Raw genomic sequence first — 17676 nt, 5'->3', positions numbered from 1 at the left:
ATTTTCTTCAATGCTGCCCCTTCTGTTTTGCCTTTCCGATTTGCTTTTTCGAACTGCTTTTTCGCCCTGCTTTTTCGGTTCCGCTTTTTCGGACTACTTTTTCGGCCTGCTTTTTCAGTTCCGCTTTTTCGGGCTTCTTTTTCGTATCAGCTTTTTTCAGACTGCTACCCTGTTGAATCTCAAGACCATATCTTTCAATGGCGTCAAGATTTTTAGCTTGAAGGGATTTCGTCCTTCAAACTATTGAGACATGATCTCCAGAAAATTTTCCAATTTCTTTGATTTTCCCAAGCATGCTTAAATGAGAGCTATCCTAATTCTTTTAATCCCTTCCTCACTTGCTCCACGTTTCCGTCTTGCCAATGTGGGATAATACATGAGTTTTAATATTACTTCTTTTTTTCCTTTTACAAAGTCCATGTATGTACTCAAAAGGGGAACTCTTGATTTATTTTTTATAAAGTGACTTTATAAAATATTTTATAATTCAAGTCACTTTATTAAATTAATTAAATATAAAGTTACCTTTTAATATTTATTTATTTGATAACTTTATAAATAATTAACTTAATACCACTTATTTATTTAATTAAAATAATTAATTAGTCATCCTCATAAAATATTCATCATTTTGGACAACCTAATTAATTAAATTAATTAAATCAAATTGCCTCCAAAATGGGGACATGACATGATGCTACTTGTAACAGCTACCATAGTCTACAGCAGTTATGAGAAATATTATTTGTTGTCCCTTCCTTGTATGTAACCAGCAAACTGAATTGTGGCAGAATACCTTATTACCGATTCGAAATACAAATCCAATTCGGGCACGTGAATCGGATTAACGGATTCGTGATATTTTTTTTCCATTAGGATTTGTGAGTACATGTGTATATATATATTTTGTAAATATAGATATATATATATATATATATATATATATATATATATATATATATATATATATATATATATACTTATTCCAGGTATGGCCTCTGGGTCCTTGGGGATTCATGACAGATTCTTGTCCATTGGTGATGGATTCGTGAGGATCCATGTCAATTCCTAACGGATTCTTGTTTTGGATGGTGGATTTTTCCGGATTTGCAGTCCACAGATCCAGATGGATCCACAGTCCAAAACAAGGATCATGCCCAAATCTGGACAAATCCTAGCACGAATCCCGATCCAGATCGGATCCAAATGCGAAACCGGCCTCCCAGGCACAAATCTGGTAACTGAGCAGATTAACCCTCCACTTGAAGTGAAGCATGCTGCAACTTATCTGAGTTTGCAAATATTGCAATTGTGGTTACCAAAGAGAAATATTTCTTCCTTTAACAACAAATACTGTTTTCAATTTTCATAGCTTGTACCATTGCATACAGCTATTTGCCAAATTGCCACAACCAAGATGATTAGACTCTTGTTCCCAAGGACAAGTCAAAGTGATAATATACCGGTCTTCTTCCATGTGTCAATGCTGCTCTCATCTCATAGAGTGATGACTACTGTCTTGAACTAATACCTCTCAAGTACCTTTTAATTTTCAAAAAAATAAGAGAAGTGAGACGAGAGAAACCTTAATGCCTTCTAGGCCAACTTTAGCTGTCGAACTCTTGAACTTTGTTTTTTCAGAATATTGCTTCTATAGATGTCTAGTTTTGAAACATATTATCCAAGCTTTAAGAGCCTAACTTAAACTTTCATACAATTAGCTAATCAATTAGCTAAGTATATTATAATTTGGATACTATTTTTCCTGTAAACAAGCCATAGGTAATAAAATCATCATTGAATAACTTCCAAATAAAAAAATCAATCGGAATATTAGCTTAACTTTTTACCATACCTCTAACCTTATCAAGTCACTGACATGATTCAAGGGCTGTTGCTTCCCTTGAGTTAAGGACTTCGGCTTGGTCTTGGGGATATTATTAAACCCATAAGCAATAGCCACATCCTGTTCATAAAGGACATTGAACTACTTTACTATTGACAAACACAACCATAATTAATCAATTATAATTAAATTATAGAAAAATTCTTCAAATTTCCTCAAATATGGTACGAGTTTTAACATTCCATTTATCTTCGATTGTGAAGTAGAACTTAAAAAATACATAAAATACAGAAATAAAGTGCTCAGAGAACTACCTCCATTATATCGCACTTATGGAGAACGTCACTTCTGGTTGGTGGTATCGAAACCAAGATGTTAGTATTTTCACTTACTGCGGGCAACTGCATCTTGTTCAATAAACTTATTACCTGTTTCAGAAAGTTAAAAAAATATTAGTACTTCATATGTTTTAGCCACTAAATTTTTTTAAAAAGAACTTTTGCTTCTTGGCATCAGAAAATAAAAGAAATATATTGCATCTAAAGACATTTAAAATACTCCCCCCAAACATCAATTAAATTCCTAGTGGCTTTTAATGAACAGTTAGAGTTCTTGAAGCTGAGGATCCAAAATTGAGGGTCATCATCCATATCAAATCTAGGGTTAGAATGAGTCAATATATTCCACCAAAGATTAACATCATTCAATTACTGCAAGGGTTTAACTCAAAAAGTTATTTGTCAAAGATGACAATGAGTCTCCAAATAAAAATAGTGTATAGTCATTTTGTAGCCACTTTAGTGTCCATTCCCATATCATTTGTGTAGGTCAATTTTAGCCCTAGCATTGGCCTTTTCCCTCTCAGAAGCCATACGATCCTTTTTCAGTAACTACCTTTTTGTGTCACTTCTGCATTAACCATGTGGTTCTCTAAACTTCCATCACTAGCACAATTTATCTTCAACAGAAAACCATGCAGATGCCTAAGTGACATGCGTCCCATAGTATCTTAAAGTCCAAATGTCAATTATGGGCATTTGGACAATTGTGACCTTCCCAAGTTGGTGGAAATGTCTAGAAATCTTTTAAAACGGGTTGTCAGCCTCTTTTTCCCTCCTCTCTCTTCTTTCTTCTTGATTCTTGCTTGTACGGCTACAATTTGCAATAACTATCTCACATAGCAACACCCACAACTCTCTATGTTTCCTAGAGCCTATCTAGTAATATATTTCTCTCTCTACTGTATTGTTGAGCATATTGGGGTTTATCACATTCCCTATATATCAAACCATTTTTTTTCTATTCATCTTTTTAATTTATCTATCTAACTTACTATTGTGGAAGTGTAAAAACCGGAACAAGGACTTGACCGAGGCAAGTCTCCAAGCAGCCTGATGTAGAGCATCCTCGGGTAGTCAGCAATCATGTATGCAGGACAATCGAGCTCGGATTTATGGAGTTATGGTTTGCATAGTTGGGGATATGTTTGAGGCACATTGGCCTAAGTGCACATAAAGTTTGGAGTAATCATGGTGGAGCTAGAGCCATTTTGGTGACTATTGATAGTGTGTTTCTAGTTTCATGGACAGAACTTGGAGATTGTTCATGAGCTTCGATTCTTCGTAGTTGGCTCATGTGCTCTTGAATTTGGATAGTTGGATGGCACGCGAACCTATGCCTAAGGGCAGTTACTTTTATGTCATCATATGAGTTAGTTATGTGTTGTAAACTTGGGGTTGTCCTAAGTATTTAGTTATTTCATGAATTTAATGTCTGTTGTCACGCCAACTTGTGGCTTTAGTGTTTATTTAATATAAGGGTTCATTTAATGTAACTTGCTAGGCTGACTTGTGGCTTGGTTTAGTATAAGCAGAGGGTCTTGTGATGTCTAGAGTCATTATTCGTAGAGTAGCTAAGAGGAGCGAAGTTTAGCAGAGCTAGTAGCTAAGTGTGCGCTTGAGAAACAAGAAGGTTGCTTGGTGGCTTGCGAGCACAAGTTTAGATTCTTCATGGGGTTTTCTACCAGATTGTGGTTATGGGCTAGCTAGAGCTTGGATCTTGCGAGGTCTCGCAAAACTGTTATTGTAATTGCTGATGTATTTGGCCATAACCCGAAAGGCCTAATAGTTGGGAATGTTGGATGCAAATCTTATGATTCTATTATGAGAATTGGTGCTGTTTAGGATCTAAATCTTTGTGTTATTGTTATACTTCCGCTCTATGGATAATTGATAAGGGTGGGGGCTAGGACATCACCTTTGCAAACACTCATGCCTTACACTACATCAAATGGTATCAGAGCCGATTGATCTTGAAGATTTGTTGCTTTGAGATTGTGAAAGATGCCTCTAAAAAGATTGGACCCTAGGGTGATTGCAGATCTATGTGATGTTGTGGAGACAAAGATTTCAGAGAAGGAGAAAGGAGAATAGAAATCTGAGATAGAGTTCATGAAGAATGATATGGCCACTAAGATCATGAGAGCTATAGTTGGTGTACATAGGAATGTGGGTACAGAGGATGGTTATGAAGAAGTTGCTAAAGACTTTGAAGTTGTTGGATCTAGTGATGAAGACAAAGTTGATTGAATGAAGAGACCTATGGAAGATAGAGTTGATAGCCTGATTGGTTGGATACATCTAGAGCTCAGTTGAAGTTGAAGTATAAGATGGCTATTTCTAATTTCTCAGGTACTTTGAATCCTGAAGACCTAATTCATTAGATTGGTGAGCTAGAAGACTACTTTGAGTTAGAGGATATTGGAGATCTGCTTAGAGTGAGGTTGGCACAAACTAAGTTGAAAGGACATGCCCCTTTATGGTGGAAAGAATTGCAAAGAGATAGCAAAGAGAAAGGTGAAGTGAAGATCACTAGGTGGAGATTGATCCTTACAAAATTGAAGGCTAAGTTCATTCCTACTACTTTGAAGCAAAGGGATATGACTGTGAAGTACTATAGTGAGTAGTTTTACAAGTTGACTATTAGGTCTGATCATAGAGAACTTTCTAAAGAAAAGGTGGTTAGATATATCAATGGTTTGAAATTCAATATCCAGGATGAGATTCATATGCTGAAGATTGATTCAGTTGAGGACACTTATCAGAATGCTCTAGGGGCAAAAGAGAACACATCAAGGTAATTCTCAGACGAAGGAAAAGCAGGATCACTTGTTGAAGAATAAATAGATTGTTGTGGATGAACCAAAACCTGTTGAACAAAGGAAGAGAACAGGAAGAGATGCATTTAAGGGTACTTGTTTCAAGTGTAGTGAAGAATGACACAGAGCTTTTAAATGTCCCAAAACTGATGGAAAGGTTCGTGGTAGAAGAGTTTATGAGAATGTGGATTCAGTGAATGAGTCTGAGTAGAAGGAGAACTCGCTGGTTCGGCAAGTGTTGCTTGGTTAGAAATTATTGGAACCTTGTCAAAGAAGGAATTTGTTTAGGAGACATTGTAATTTCAAGGTAAATCTGGAATGTGATTATGGATGGTGCTAGTACTAATAACATAGTTGCTAAGGAGATGGTTCAAAAACTTGGTTTCAAGAGAATGAGACATCTGTGTCCTTATGGGATTAGTTGGTTGCAAGATAAGCATGATTTGGAAGTGAGGGAGCAATGTCTTGTTAATTTTCAAATTGGACAGTATGTTGATCAAGTGTTCTGTGATAATCTGGACATGAGTAGTTGTTGCATATTACTTGGTAGACCTTGGCAGTATGATTGTAGGGCAGTGCATGATTGTGTCAAAAATGTGTTTATTGTTGAAAAAGGTCATAGGAAGCATTCCCTGATTCCTTTGCAAAATGCAAAACTTGGTAGGAGGACCCTGAGTTTTGGTAGCCAAGTTGACTTGATGGATTTTCAAAGGGGTAGATATCAACATATGCATCAAGAAATGGTGTGAAAAGGCAGTAAACAAATGGCAGTTGCAAGTTTGCAGAAGAGGAACAAAGGCAAGAGTGTACAAGTTGATAACTTGATGGACATGCATGTGAAGAACCAATTCGGGGTTTATGTGTTGAACCCTGAAAGATGTTCTTCCAGCTATTAAGAACATCTTTTCTTCACACTTGGGGTGTCTAATACAGGAGCATCTTGGGGTAGTCAACAATCTTGTTTGGACTAGCATCGAGCTCGAATTTGTGGAGTTATGGTACGCGCACTTGGGGATGTGTTCGGGGCACATTGGTAAACCTTGTTTAAAATGGGCATAAAATTTGGCGTAATCATGTTGGAGTTAGAGCCATTTTGGTGGCTACTGGTAACGTGTTTCTGGTTTCATCTTTTCTTCACACTTGGGGTGTCTAATACAAGAGCATCTTGGGGTAGTCAACAATCCTATTTGCACAAGCATCGAGCTCGAATTTGTAGAGTTATGGTATGCGCACTTGGGGATGTGTTCGAGGCATATTCGAAAACCTTGTCCAAAATGGGCATAAAATTTGGAGTAATCATGTTGGAGTTAGAGCCATTTTGGTGGCTACTAGTAACGTGTTCCTGGTTTCCTAGACAGACCTTGGAGATTGTTTTCACAAGCTTCAATTCATGGGAGTTGGCTTATGCACTCTTAGATTTGGATAGTTGGATGGCATGTGGACCTATGCATAAGGGCACGTAATTTTATGTCGTCATATGAGTTAGTTATGCATTGTAAACTTGGGCCTTTTCCTAAGCATATAGTTACTTCATGTATTTGTTGTGAAGTTTTCACATCATCGCCCCAAATTTTGGGGACCCCCATTTTCTTGATCACCTTGGCAAAAAATTTTGAAGTTGTCCAAAAATTTTTGATTTTAGAAAAAAAATTCGCCTTGGACACCTTCAGGCCAAGGGACGAGGATAGATTTGTTTTTCGCCCGACTTTAACTTGATTTTCTGAAACTGGTAATTTTATCTTTAGGCCGAACAAATTTCAAAGACAACATCTTCTCGATAATTTGGACTATACTTGGCAAGATAAATTTACAAAGTTTTGGACTTAGACGGTTTTATTTTGAAAATTCGATGTAATTATATAATCTTTAGCATTTTCAAAATAATTTTTTTAGATTTAATTGTTTCGGAAATTTTTTATTTTTTGTAAAAAATTGATTTTGTAATGGTGAAATTGAATTAGGAAAATCGATTTTGGATTTTAGAGAAAGGATTTATTTTTGTTAAAAAATTAAAATTGCATTGCAAAATCGATTTTGGATTAAATTGCAAAAATTGGTGTTAAATAGGTTAAATTTGCCTTGAAGATTTTAAAATCTTTTAAGAAATTGGTAAATTAAAATCGAAAAATCGATTTTGGCTTGCCAAATCCGATTTTAAATGATATTTTAATTACCAAAACCTCATTAAATGAAAATGTTTAGCATCTACAAGGCTTTATTAAATTTATTTTTGCAATTTCGGTCTTAATCGGAAATTAAAAATGCAAAATTTCACTATGGCAAAATTAATTTTTAGCTTGGTATTTAATATGGGTCAGAATTTTGCACTAATTAAATTTTCTCTCTCCTAGGGCTAGTCGGCCAGCTACGAGGAATGTGTGGAGTTGGGTATAAGAAGGCTTCCCCCTTCCTCCATTTCTCATTCCACAAGCAGATCTCTTCATTTCCTTGGCAATTTTGAGGCAACCTTCTTCCATTTTGACAATTTTTCTTTGCAAAGGGAGAACATTATCAGACTTGGTGATTTTTGAAGGAGCAAATTGGTGTGCTTGGAGCAGACTTCAAGGCCTTAGCAAATTGTTTCTAGGCCAGAATTTTCCATGTTGACGATTTTTGAGGGTGGATCTGCACTTTTTCTTGGTGATTTTCTTGAGGAGTTGTGATTTTTTTTCTAGGAGTTGGATGATTTTTGTTGGTGAAGAAGCACATGATCAAGGACCTGATTTTTGGCACATGCATGGGCATTTTCAAGGGGATAGAATTATGATTTCTTCAGCTAGGGCATTATTATTTACGAAGGGCTTGAAATTCTTAGGTCTGATCCAAACTTCAAAGAAGCCCCGACTATTGGTAAAGGTGAATTCAATTCATTCTAGAGTTGAAAGGTAGTCCTTAAGCAGATTTCACTCCTTGTTCGTTTGTAGTTTTGTTTCTCTTGGTTCTTCTTGCATTCATCATCTGCCACTTCATCATCCCATCTATAGGTTGAAGATTGGTGAGATAAGTGTAGAATCCATAATAGGACATTTGGCGAGGCAAAAATAAGCTAGACCACCCTAGGAATTAAGTTGGAAGATATAAGTGTAGTCTATCATCAGGCAACGAAGAGGCAGAAATAAGTGGTATGCTCACCCCTAGGTTGAAGATTGGAGATTGATAAGTGTACTAATAGGACTTGGCGAGGCAGAAATAAGTTAGAATCCATCGATAGAAAGAAGGTAAGATATTGATAAGGGTAGTCCAAATCACTTAGAACGAAGGGGCAGAAATAAGTGTTTAGGATGGTAGATGTCGGTGCAAGCAAGAACCCTAAGGGAACAAATACTAAGAAAGACAAAGAGGATATGATGCCCAAAACCACCACTTTCTCAAAAATGAGGCGAATTACTGATACCAATATCGGTACAGTGAACATGATACAGGTAAAGGACAGACTAAAAGAAGGACAATCCCCCATGGCAAAGAAGATTTACAAAAGTGGAATTGTACATGCAGCAGCTTTCTCTCTTACCTTACCTTGTCCAGGATTGGTTATGGAATGTGCATCCAGCTTTGAGTTGGTTAGTAAATCCATCATTTTTGACAATGGGAAGAGAGTGTTGGCCAACATCTGCGAACAGGTGATTGAAGAAGCATTTAACATCCCTCAATACAAAAAGTATGACAGTAGTAATGATGGACCAAGCGACCAAGTCATTTCAAGATAACCAGTAGGCTTATTTCATGCATCTAAAACAGGATTGGCAACACGAAGGCGAGAAGGGAGTCACCAGATCATCAAGGCTCACTGTGGCAGACTTCAAATCAGAATATGGAGATCTTATTATGCTTCTCAGCCGGCTCATGGGCCTAGCTCAAGGTATGTGATTCGAAAAATGGATGTACTTCTTTATTGATGAGATTGAAAAAGGAAAAAGAAGATTTGATTGGACTAGGATCATAAGCGAGAATCCAAAGTTGCAACTTAGAACCGTACAAAATCAAAAGCAATTCTACATGGGGTCCTATCTGTTCTATCCAATTGCTAGATTGTATAAAAATCCTGGACTTAAGGCCTTAGGAGAAATTGGCAATGGGTCGGGGCAATATTTGGTGCATGAATGCTATCCATAGCTTCATTTGCACAACAACAAAGATTATAAAAAATTTTGTGACACCTTTACCATAAAGACAGTAAAGGTATTACAAGGGACACCTACTAGGAGGCTCTCACCGGAAGCAGAAGCAAAAGCAAAGATCAAGAAACATGGGAGTTGGTTCATCCAATTTCCGCAATTCACATACATTAAAGTAGCAAGAAGCACATTTTGTCCCAAGAGGCTTCCAAGATACCCACCCGACAAGGTAGTTTCGATGGAACTCGCTAGGCAACTTGAGCATTATGACAGAATAATGAAACTCAAGGGTAAGACAGGGATTACCTTCTCATTCAGAATTGGCAATAATTGTTGCCCCAATCGTGTCACCTTTGCAACTACGGAGAAGGAATTGGAATGGTATCATCTAGGATGGTATAGAGCAAGGCAAGGATTTGATCCTAATGGTCTTATCAAGGTATCTCACAGAAATGCATTTAAACATGTTCCTACTACAGAAGACTTTTGGATCAATGCCAAGGATGACTTTCATGTGAGAAAGCTAGCTTTCTCGACATTGTCGGTGAACATAATGAGAGATATCAGATGGAAAGGCCTTGATATTCCCGATCAACTGGAAGATTATGGAGATGTGCTGAGAGAAGATTATGTTACAGTAGAGGGAACAGAGTTGTATCCAGTAGATTGGGATGATCATCAGGATCCTTCCTTAGAGGCAGTTATGAGGACAGTTGACTTACACACTGAGTTGTGGTACAATTAAAGATCAAGGAAGCTACAAAGTCAAAAGATACACCTTACTTATGAGAAGATGAAGCCAAAAGAGGGTCTAGCAGAATCAGTCGGACAAAAAGGTGAAGGAAGTAGCCGGCAACAAGAAGCAGTTAGAAGCAAGAAGAGAACTTTGGAGGTTGAGAAAAGCAAAGAACATCTGGAACCTCTAGCAAACAGACAACATGCAGCACCGTCAAGGGAAAGCATAATTGAAGCTAGAGGTCAAGAAGATAATACAAGTGGACAAAGTACCATGATCGAGGTAAGCTCTAATTCAGAGTCAAGTGGTTACAGTGATAGCACTGAGTACTCTCCTCTCTCAGAAAACCAACGTGGAGATGACATGGCAGTTACTAGTGAAGAAGAAGATGGATTGATTGATATTGAGGAAATAAGTCAAGCGCTTGAGGCTGTTGGTGATGCTTTATTAGTCGAACCAAATCCAAATTTGGGGAGATGCACCGCACCACTATGGTTAAGGCAAATGCTTATGCCAAGAGGCGAGGTACTAACTACTCGAATAGTTGAGGACATCCAAGGATTAATAGAAAAGGGTCATAGTGAGAACCAGAAACAAATGGCAAAAACGGTGGCAAAGGTAATCAAGAGTGACAATGATGATCACCGAAAGGTTCAAATTGCTATACCAACAGTTGACAAGGCATTGGATGAGATTGCAACCCAAGAATACGAGATAGTGGAGCACAACTTGGGAAGAAACACAGATGACATGGAATGTGAGGAGATCCAAGAGGGTATAGTTTCAATCAGAGAAAGGTTGAGGAAGGCAAATGAAAGGATCATAAAGTTGGAGGCTGAGAACAAATATTGGAAAGATTGCCAGCCTATCCAATGGATGCATCAGGCAGCCCTTCCTCAAGACAGCGGGAGTAATATAGAAGAGATATCGACTCAGCTAAATGAAGTCAGGGATTGGATCCATGATATAATCCAAGATGGGCAAAATTTTTTGCCTTCCTTTATCTCGACATTCTAGTCATTACTGACTGTTAGAAAAAAATTCAGAATATTTGAAGAGGAGTGGAAGGATTTCCTTCTAGTCAAGGGCTTAGTCATTCCCAGGCTACAAGCGTTCATCGGGGCTACCAGGGAAATATTTGGAAAAGGCCAAGTTGGTTGATGAAGGAGGATTGACCACAGTAGAGTCTTAGTTTGTTGCCTTGACTACCAGATTGAGAACACTCGAGGAGATACAGAATGCAGTTGCACAGCACAGCCCAAGTGTCAACACTTCCATTTCAACCATGATGAGTGACGTTGGGGTGGCACTTTATTTTGAGGATATTAGAGAAAAGGACATCAATGAGACAAGGCTTGGATCAAGATTGGATGAGTTAGGAAAGGTTGCTATCAAGAAGGATCATTCAGGCACTCTTTCCTCCCTCGATGCCTTTATTGGATACGCAAAAGAGTATGAGAAAGACCATGAGAAGACACTACAAGCAGCAGGCAGCATGATGAAATCGACTGAGCTCAAGATAAAGCATACACCTTGCCCTCCCATGGAGGAAGTCAACAAAAGGCTAGCAAAGTTCATTGCCTTAGCTAAAAGAATGAAAGAAAAAGGGAGATTTATATTAGAAAATCATTTGATGTAAGCCCAAGTGGCAATCTCTTCCTTCTTGGATAGGACAAGTGTCTAATTCTGATTGAAAAATATTTTGGTGCCTTCTCATTGGTTGCCACTTTTCCTTTTTTTCTTTGGTCCATTGATGAGGTGGCATCTTCTCATTGGTTGATGGGGGGGGCAACCCTAATTAGGGTTTCTACAATCCAATCTGGATCGTCGGTTTTGCCTCTTTATCTCTACCGTTGGTTGTAAATTTTGGCCTCTATATAAGGCCATTTGCTCTCATTTGTAATGATCGGAGAAAATTGTTGCAAGGATAATGCCAAAAAATCAATTTTCTTTCTCATTGTTGTTACTTGCATGGTGATTAAGAGCTTTTGGTGTTGTTGCATGGTTTCTACTTCCACTAATTAGAATAAGATTTTCATTTTGAAGTTGTTAAAGTAAATTTCAATTCAAGAAGTTGCTAAGTAAGATTAAGACTAGACAGATAGTTGCATGCCAGCATTAGTGAATGTTTGGTAGGGATCAATAACTAGACCACTAGCATCCTAGCCGCTTGTTGGGAAGCCTTGTGTGGTAAACTAGTTCACTTTCCTTTGAATCATTGCATCTATGGAGGTAGAGCCGCTAGTTAACTTTCATTAGATTCGATCCCCGTCCATTTGCTAATCTTTCCATTCATAGGAGGAGTAAAATAGCAAGTAGTTAGGAGTTGGAGTTTTTGAAGAAGAAAGTTAGGAAGCATAAGTCATAAGAATATTCACCCTCCGTCACCATCACCTTCTCCATCAATATCATCTCGCATTCACACCGAATCACCATCACCATCACCATCATTCCACCAAAAGTACAAGATGTCCTCAAATAAATAGTGTAAGGCTGCCTACGTGATTACTAGCGAATCACAGCAATATACTAAGTTAGTATCCACAAGTGTAAAGAACATTGGATTTTTGCTGATGTCCGCATAAGTATTAGCTTTTGAAGAGGAGAATTGTGTGTTTGATACTCCATATCAGATATTCAATTGCTATATGTTATGTAGTGGTAAAAAAACTGACATCAACAATATTTAATGTCTATTGTCAGGGCAACTTGTGGCTTAAGTGTTTATTTAATGTAAGGGTTTATTTAGTGTAACTTGCTAGGCCATCTCGTGGCTTGGTTTAATATAAGTAGAGGGTCTTGTGATTTCTAGAGTCATTATCCTGTTCAGCATGAAGTAAATGAGAGGAGCGGAGTTTAGTAGAGCTAGTAGCTAAGTTTGGGCTTGGGAAACAAGAAGGTTGTTTGGTGGCTTGCGAGCACAAGTTTACATTCTTCTTGGGGTCTTCTACCAGATTATGGATATAGGCTAGCAAGAGTTTGGATCTTGCGAGGTCTTGCAGAACAGATATTGTAATTCTGATGTATATGGCCATAACCTGGAAGGCCTTACAACTGGGCATGTTGGATGTAAATCTTATGATTCTATGATGAGAATTGTTGTTGTTTTGGATATCAATCTCTATGTTATTGTTATACTTCCGTTGTGTGGATAATTGTTGGGGCTAGGACATCACCTTTGGGGATACTCCTAACCACTACATCACAACCCCAAAAAAATTTCCTCCCTTGGTGGTGTGCAAGTTTATTGAAGACATTTAACCACACAGAAGTTTGCATGCATTTATTTACTTTCTATTTAAGTATATTCTTTTATCTTATATTTATTATCGTGTTTCTAACTACTATTACAGTATAAAAGGTAGTGTTCCTACCATTCTAAGGTTTCTATGTTGCGATACATATGAAACTTACAACATAACATTTTGAGACAATCAGATTTGGATACAAAAATCCTTGCCATCTACTCTTTCCATTTTTAGAACAAAATGTTCAGCTTCTTTATCTATAATTAGATATTTTCACTAGTCTTAGAAGTTGGAGTTTGGAGATATCTAGGTGTGTGTTATGAAACTAACTCTTCAAAGGAATATAGTTTCCTTCATTTAGTATCAAAATTCACTTCATTACAAGTAGTCAATCTATTAGCCCATGAACTAGAAACCCATTCATTGATTTTTTTCTTTTACAACTACCACTGATCTATTGTTTGTGGCTAGTAGGGCAACCATCATAGCCAAGCATTTAGCTCTTTTAAATTGGATTTTTCCCCAAGAGATAAATGCCCAAAGGCACACTAGTTTTTCTTTCAATCTGTGATTCGACCATAAAATTTAATTGAGGGGCAAAAGGCCATGATTTTTATATTTATTGATTGTATGGACAAGACAGTGTTCATGTAGATTACTACATTAGTCTAGTTCAATAAGATAGGGTTACAAATGGTAAGTGAACTGCAAAATGTCTCTTCATATTCCATATTCCTCCACTGCATTTCTCATAAACGCACTAAAATATATCTTATGATTAATAGATAATAGGATTGCTTAGCCCTTACCTAGACTTCTCTATTTTTGTGGTTATCACTATGTTATTCAATCTTGGTTAAATTCGTTTGTTTGCCAAATACAACATGGTATGAAAGCCATAATATCATAACTTTTGACACCTTGTGAAAGATCTTAGTTTTTTGGGCTCCAATTGTGAGTTGAATTCTAGTGTTTGTGGACCTAGATAAACCTCCAATCCCAAATGATGTTGCCAAGGACTATCTTGTGCCCCTCAATGTATGTCAACCACAAGTGTGTGACGCCATAGTACAACTTATTGAACAACATGATCTTGTACATTTTGTGGACTTCAAAAATCTAACTGATACTTCTCCTCCTCTAGATACTTATATTGATTCTTCAAATTCCATGACCAACTACAAATTCAAAGGTTTCATCTTTTCCAAGCCAGCATTCTAACATTGCAAAGTTTTCTACCATTTTATTGGTACATCTGACTCTTGCCCATTCTAGCTATCTAATATGACCACTACATTGTGGAATGAATAGTATATTTTGATGGCATTCACAAAGGTTCCACAACCATCACATGTTACTTATCAAAGTTCAACATTGTTTTATCAAAAACCTCCAACAATTTTTTGCAACAAATTTGTATCAATCATCCTGATCCACCCCACTAGGAGGTCTACTTACCAAACATGTCACATTTGTTTGTGCATTCCCACATTCGGAATCTTAGAAACACCTTTGGAGACTTGGACTTCATTTTTGTTGGCATTTCCTAATCAATTATCATGTCCACATCTTTGATAACAATTCTTTATTTGTTTCCACATGGTGTTGAGAAGTAGCTTTCTTTAGCTAGGCATTAAACACCTGATTGAATTCTAACACTTTTTAGCACTGCTCTGATAACATTTAAGCAGTCTCAAAAGACCTTCATGCTTATTTAGAGGGGCTACATGTTCCCTCTCTTTGTCCTGTCCTTATTGGATCTTTGCTACATCTATTTTGGAGGGTGTCTTGTTTTTCTTGGGAGATGTAAGGAGGAATTCTCTATAGGAAAATTCTTATGTACAAGTCTCTTCAAGCTACATGTTGCCAAGAATCATATAGCTTAGGCACAATTTTTTGTATAGCTTTTTCTCTTTTCATTACTTTATTAGGTTTTTCCAACATCTTTAGTTTAGCTCGCTCAAGTAAGATTATTTAGGCCTAATAGTGGTGAATGGGGAAGTGAAGTACGTGGTGTCTCTTCATGCTACACCTTCCTCTGCATTTCTAAATTCCTATAAATACATTAAGTAACCTTTTTTATTCAAACTTTTAAATTGCATTCTTATCTCTCAATTATATCAAAATGACATTGTTCAATATTGTCTAGTCCTGTGGTCATCACAATGGCATTAGATCTAGGTTGGATTCTTGTTTGTTGTAAAATCGAAAACTTTTATGTTTTAAATAGACATGTATTGGACATATAAAGGGAATTTGAATTCAATGAGAGCTAAGAGAGAGGGTGGTAGGTGGGTGTGTGCGCATGTGTAATGGGCATACCCAAAAATAGTTGTCGTATTGATCTATCGAAACACCCAAACCTACACATGCCAATAACTTAGATTTTAGGGTTTGAGTTAATGAGAGCTATGAGAGAGAGAGAGAGAGAGAGAGAGAGAGAGAGAGTGTATGTTTGTGTGTGATCAATTCTCATAGTGATATATCCAAACCCCCTAACCTCAACCTGAACCAATAATTTAAATTTGCAGTTCTAGATAATGTAGATTTTGTTTTTTTTCACATTTTTAAGAATAAGCTACATTTTTCCTAAATTCAAAATCTAACCTATAAACTTATGTCTTTAGTTTAGGGTTAAGGTAAAGCTTAAATTTTATTTTTATTTTTTAAGTACACATAAAGGGTACAAGAATAAAATTTGTTTTACAAAATGCAACACTTGATAACATAATCCTAACCCTAACAATCCAAACAATCACTCATTTTAACTAAGAATAAGAATTAAGACAAGTTGGCCTTTTAAGGGGCCATGCTGGACAAATCTATATGACCATATTGTTTTTAAGGATCACTAGGAAGGTCCAAAACCAGGATGGGCAAAGTTGAATTTCAACAAAGCGTCTAACGGAAACCTTGCTTAAATATTATGTTGTGGTCAAAAAAAACACTACAACCCATAAAAAACCACAAGATACAATGATTCGCCAAGGAGTTCTACAAATGAGCACTACAACTCAAAAAAGACTGCAAGAAGCTAGGACTTTTGTGAAAAACACAAACAAACCCTTGAAACTAATATTTACAGAGCATTATTTTTTCGAAAAAAAATGAAAACCATCACTAATTTTTAAGGCAAAAGTTTGGAAAACTAAACATTGATTTTTATGGCGAAAATTTAGAAAACCTAACAACAAAATTTGAGGAGAAGAATTATCTACATTACCCGATGACGGTTTTGAAAATAGGGGGACAACAGGGGGCATTTCCAAATAACCCCGAGCTGATTATAGCTTAAACAAACATCAAGTTTCTTCACAAATCAATGGTTTGACATTTCCTCAAACACTTGGCACACAACTCTATTATAACTGTATCTAACATTGGAATGTATTTGATTTTTTTGTGTTTTTAGAATATAAATGCTTCACGCTAATATTCTGAAAACAAATTGATCTACTTTGAACAAATGCCTGATGTTGCAATAAAATTGCTCAAATCATGTGCTGAAAATTACATTAATTGATAAAGAACCTGAATTTAGCATAATTGTGGATTTTCCTTGACTAGCAACCTGATCGCAAACCACTAGAAATTGAACTAGGCCACCAAGGAAACAATCACAGGCCTCTAGATTTATAACAGCAGACTGTATAGAGGTGTTTGCAGATTATAAACAAGCCAATTGCTGCTCTAGAGACAAAAGGCAGCCTTTGAAATATGCACAAGCGTCTCTAAACCCCCACACAGAGGTGTACATTAATCACAAAAACTCCAATTAGCTCACGCTTGGGTCAAAAAATGACTGCAATTATGCACAAATCAATATCCACGCTTGAACCGGCTGAACTTAGGTAATAATGCCACAAACCATTCCCAATTTACAGGCTAAAATGCAATTAAGTTCCCACACAACATCTCCCAGATACAATCAAAACAGAAGGAAGACTCTAGAATTCAAACTATAGCAATTCTCAGAATTAATTCACAATACCTCAGCTGTGAATTACCAAGAGCTTCTCAAATCCAAACCCTCATACTTCAATATGGGCAAATTACAAACAACTTAGAAATTCTTCACAGACAAAAAGCAAATAATCAATCGAATGCCTTTCCCACCAAACGGTCTCATATTTATAATATTCAAAATGGCACAAGATCCCCAAATGAACTTCACTTAAGAAGCTTCCTCCACACAACATTAAAATATTAAAAAGTGTCATTATAATATAATTTATTAATTGCTTTTGGCTCCAAAAATGACCTTTTCCAACATTACATAATATTCTGACACACAAGAACAATGTTTCTTGTTCCCACAGTTGAAAACTTTTCGTTCCAGTTCTAATGAGCTATGATATTGAGGTGATCAACACAAAACACCAACAAAAATAGCCATGCCAACATATTTACATGAATAATAATAATAATAATTCACCCGTCTTGCGAAAACAACTAAAGAAGCAACAAAATCGAAATTTGACAACACCAAAGTTATCCTTATGATGAAAGACGATGAATGAACCTGACATGTGACTTACTATAAACAGATGCTCTGTCCCAGATTCTTGGAGCCC

The 17676-nt window shown here is 36.8% G+C and overlaps 1 protein-coding gene across 2 annotated transcripts in view; it reads right to left on the bottom strand.

Annotated features, from left to right (window-relative positions):
• Positions 1 to 17676, bottom strand: part of LOC149575702 (tRNA synthetase beta subunit family protein) — a 194442-nt gene that overhangs the window by 65587 nt on the left and 111179 nt on the right. For both annotated transcript variants that reach the window (XM_089815469.1, XM_089815470.1), the window contains exons 12-13: positions 2161 to 2274; positions 1856 to 1966 (exon numbers count right to left, since the gene is read on the bottom strand). In XM_089815469.1, the coding sequence (XP_089671595.1) occupies positions 1856 to 1966; positions 2161 to 2274 (225 nt within the window). The remainder of the gene's footprint in view (positions 1 to 1855; positions 1967 to 2160; positions 2275 to 17676) is intronic.

This window comes from Cupressus sempervirens, chromosome 2 (assembly GCF_028749045.1).
Source record: "Cupressus sempervirens isolate cs-2001-9-10 chromosome 2, ASM2874904v1, whole genome shotgun sequence".
Classification (NCBI taxonomy): Eukaryota; Viridiplantae; Streptophyta; class Pinopsida; order Cupressales; family Cupressaceae; genus Cupressus; species Cupressus sempervirens.
This window is presented reverse-complemented; position numbering and strand designations above follow the sequence as displayed.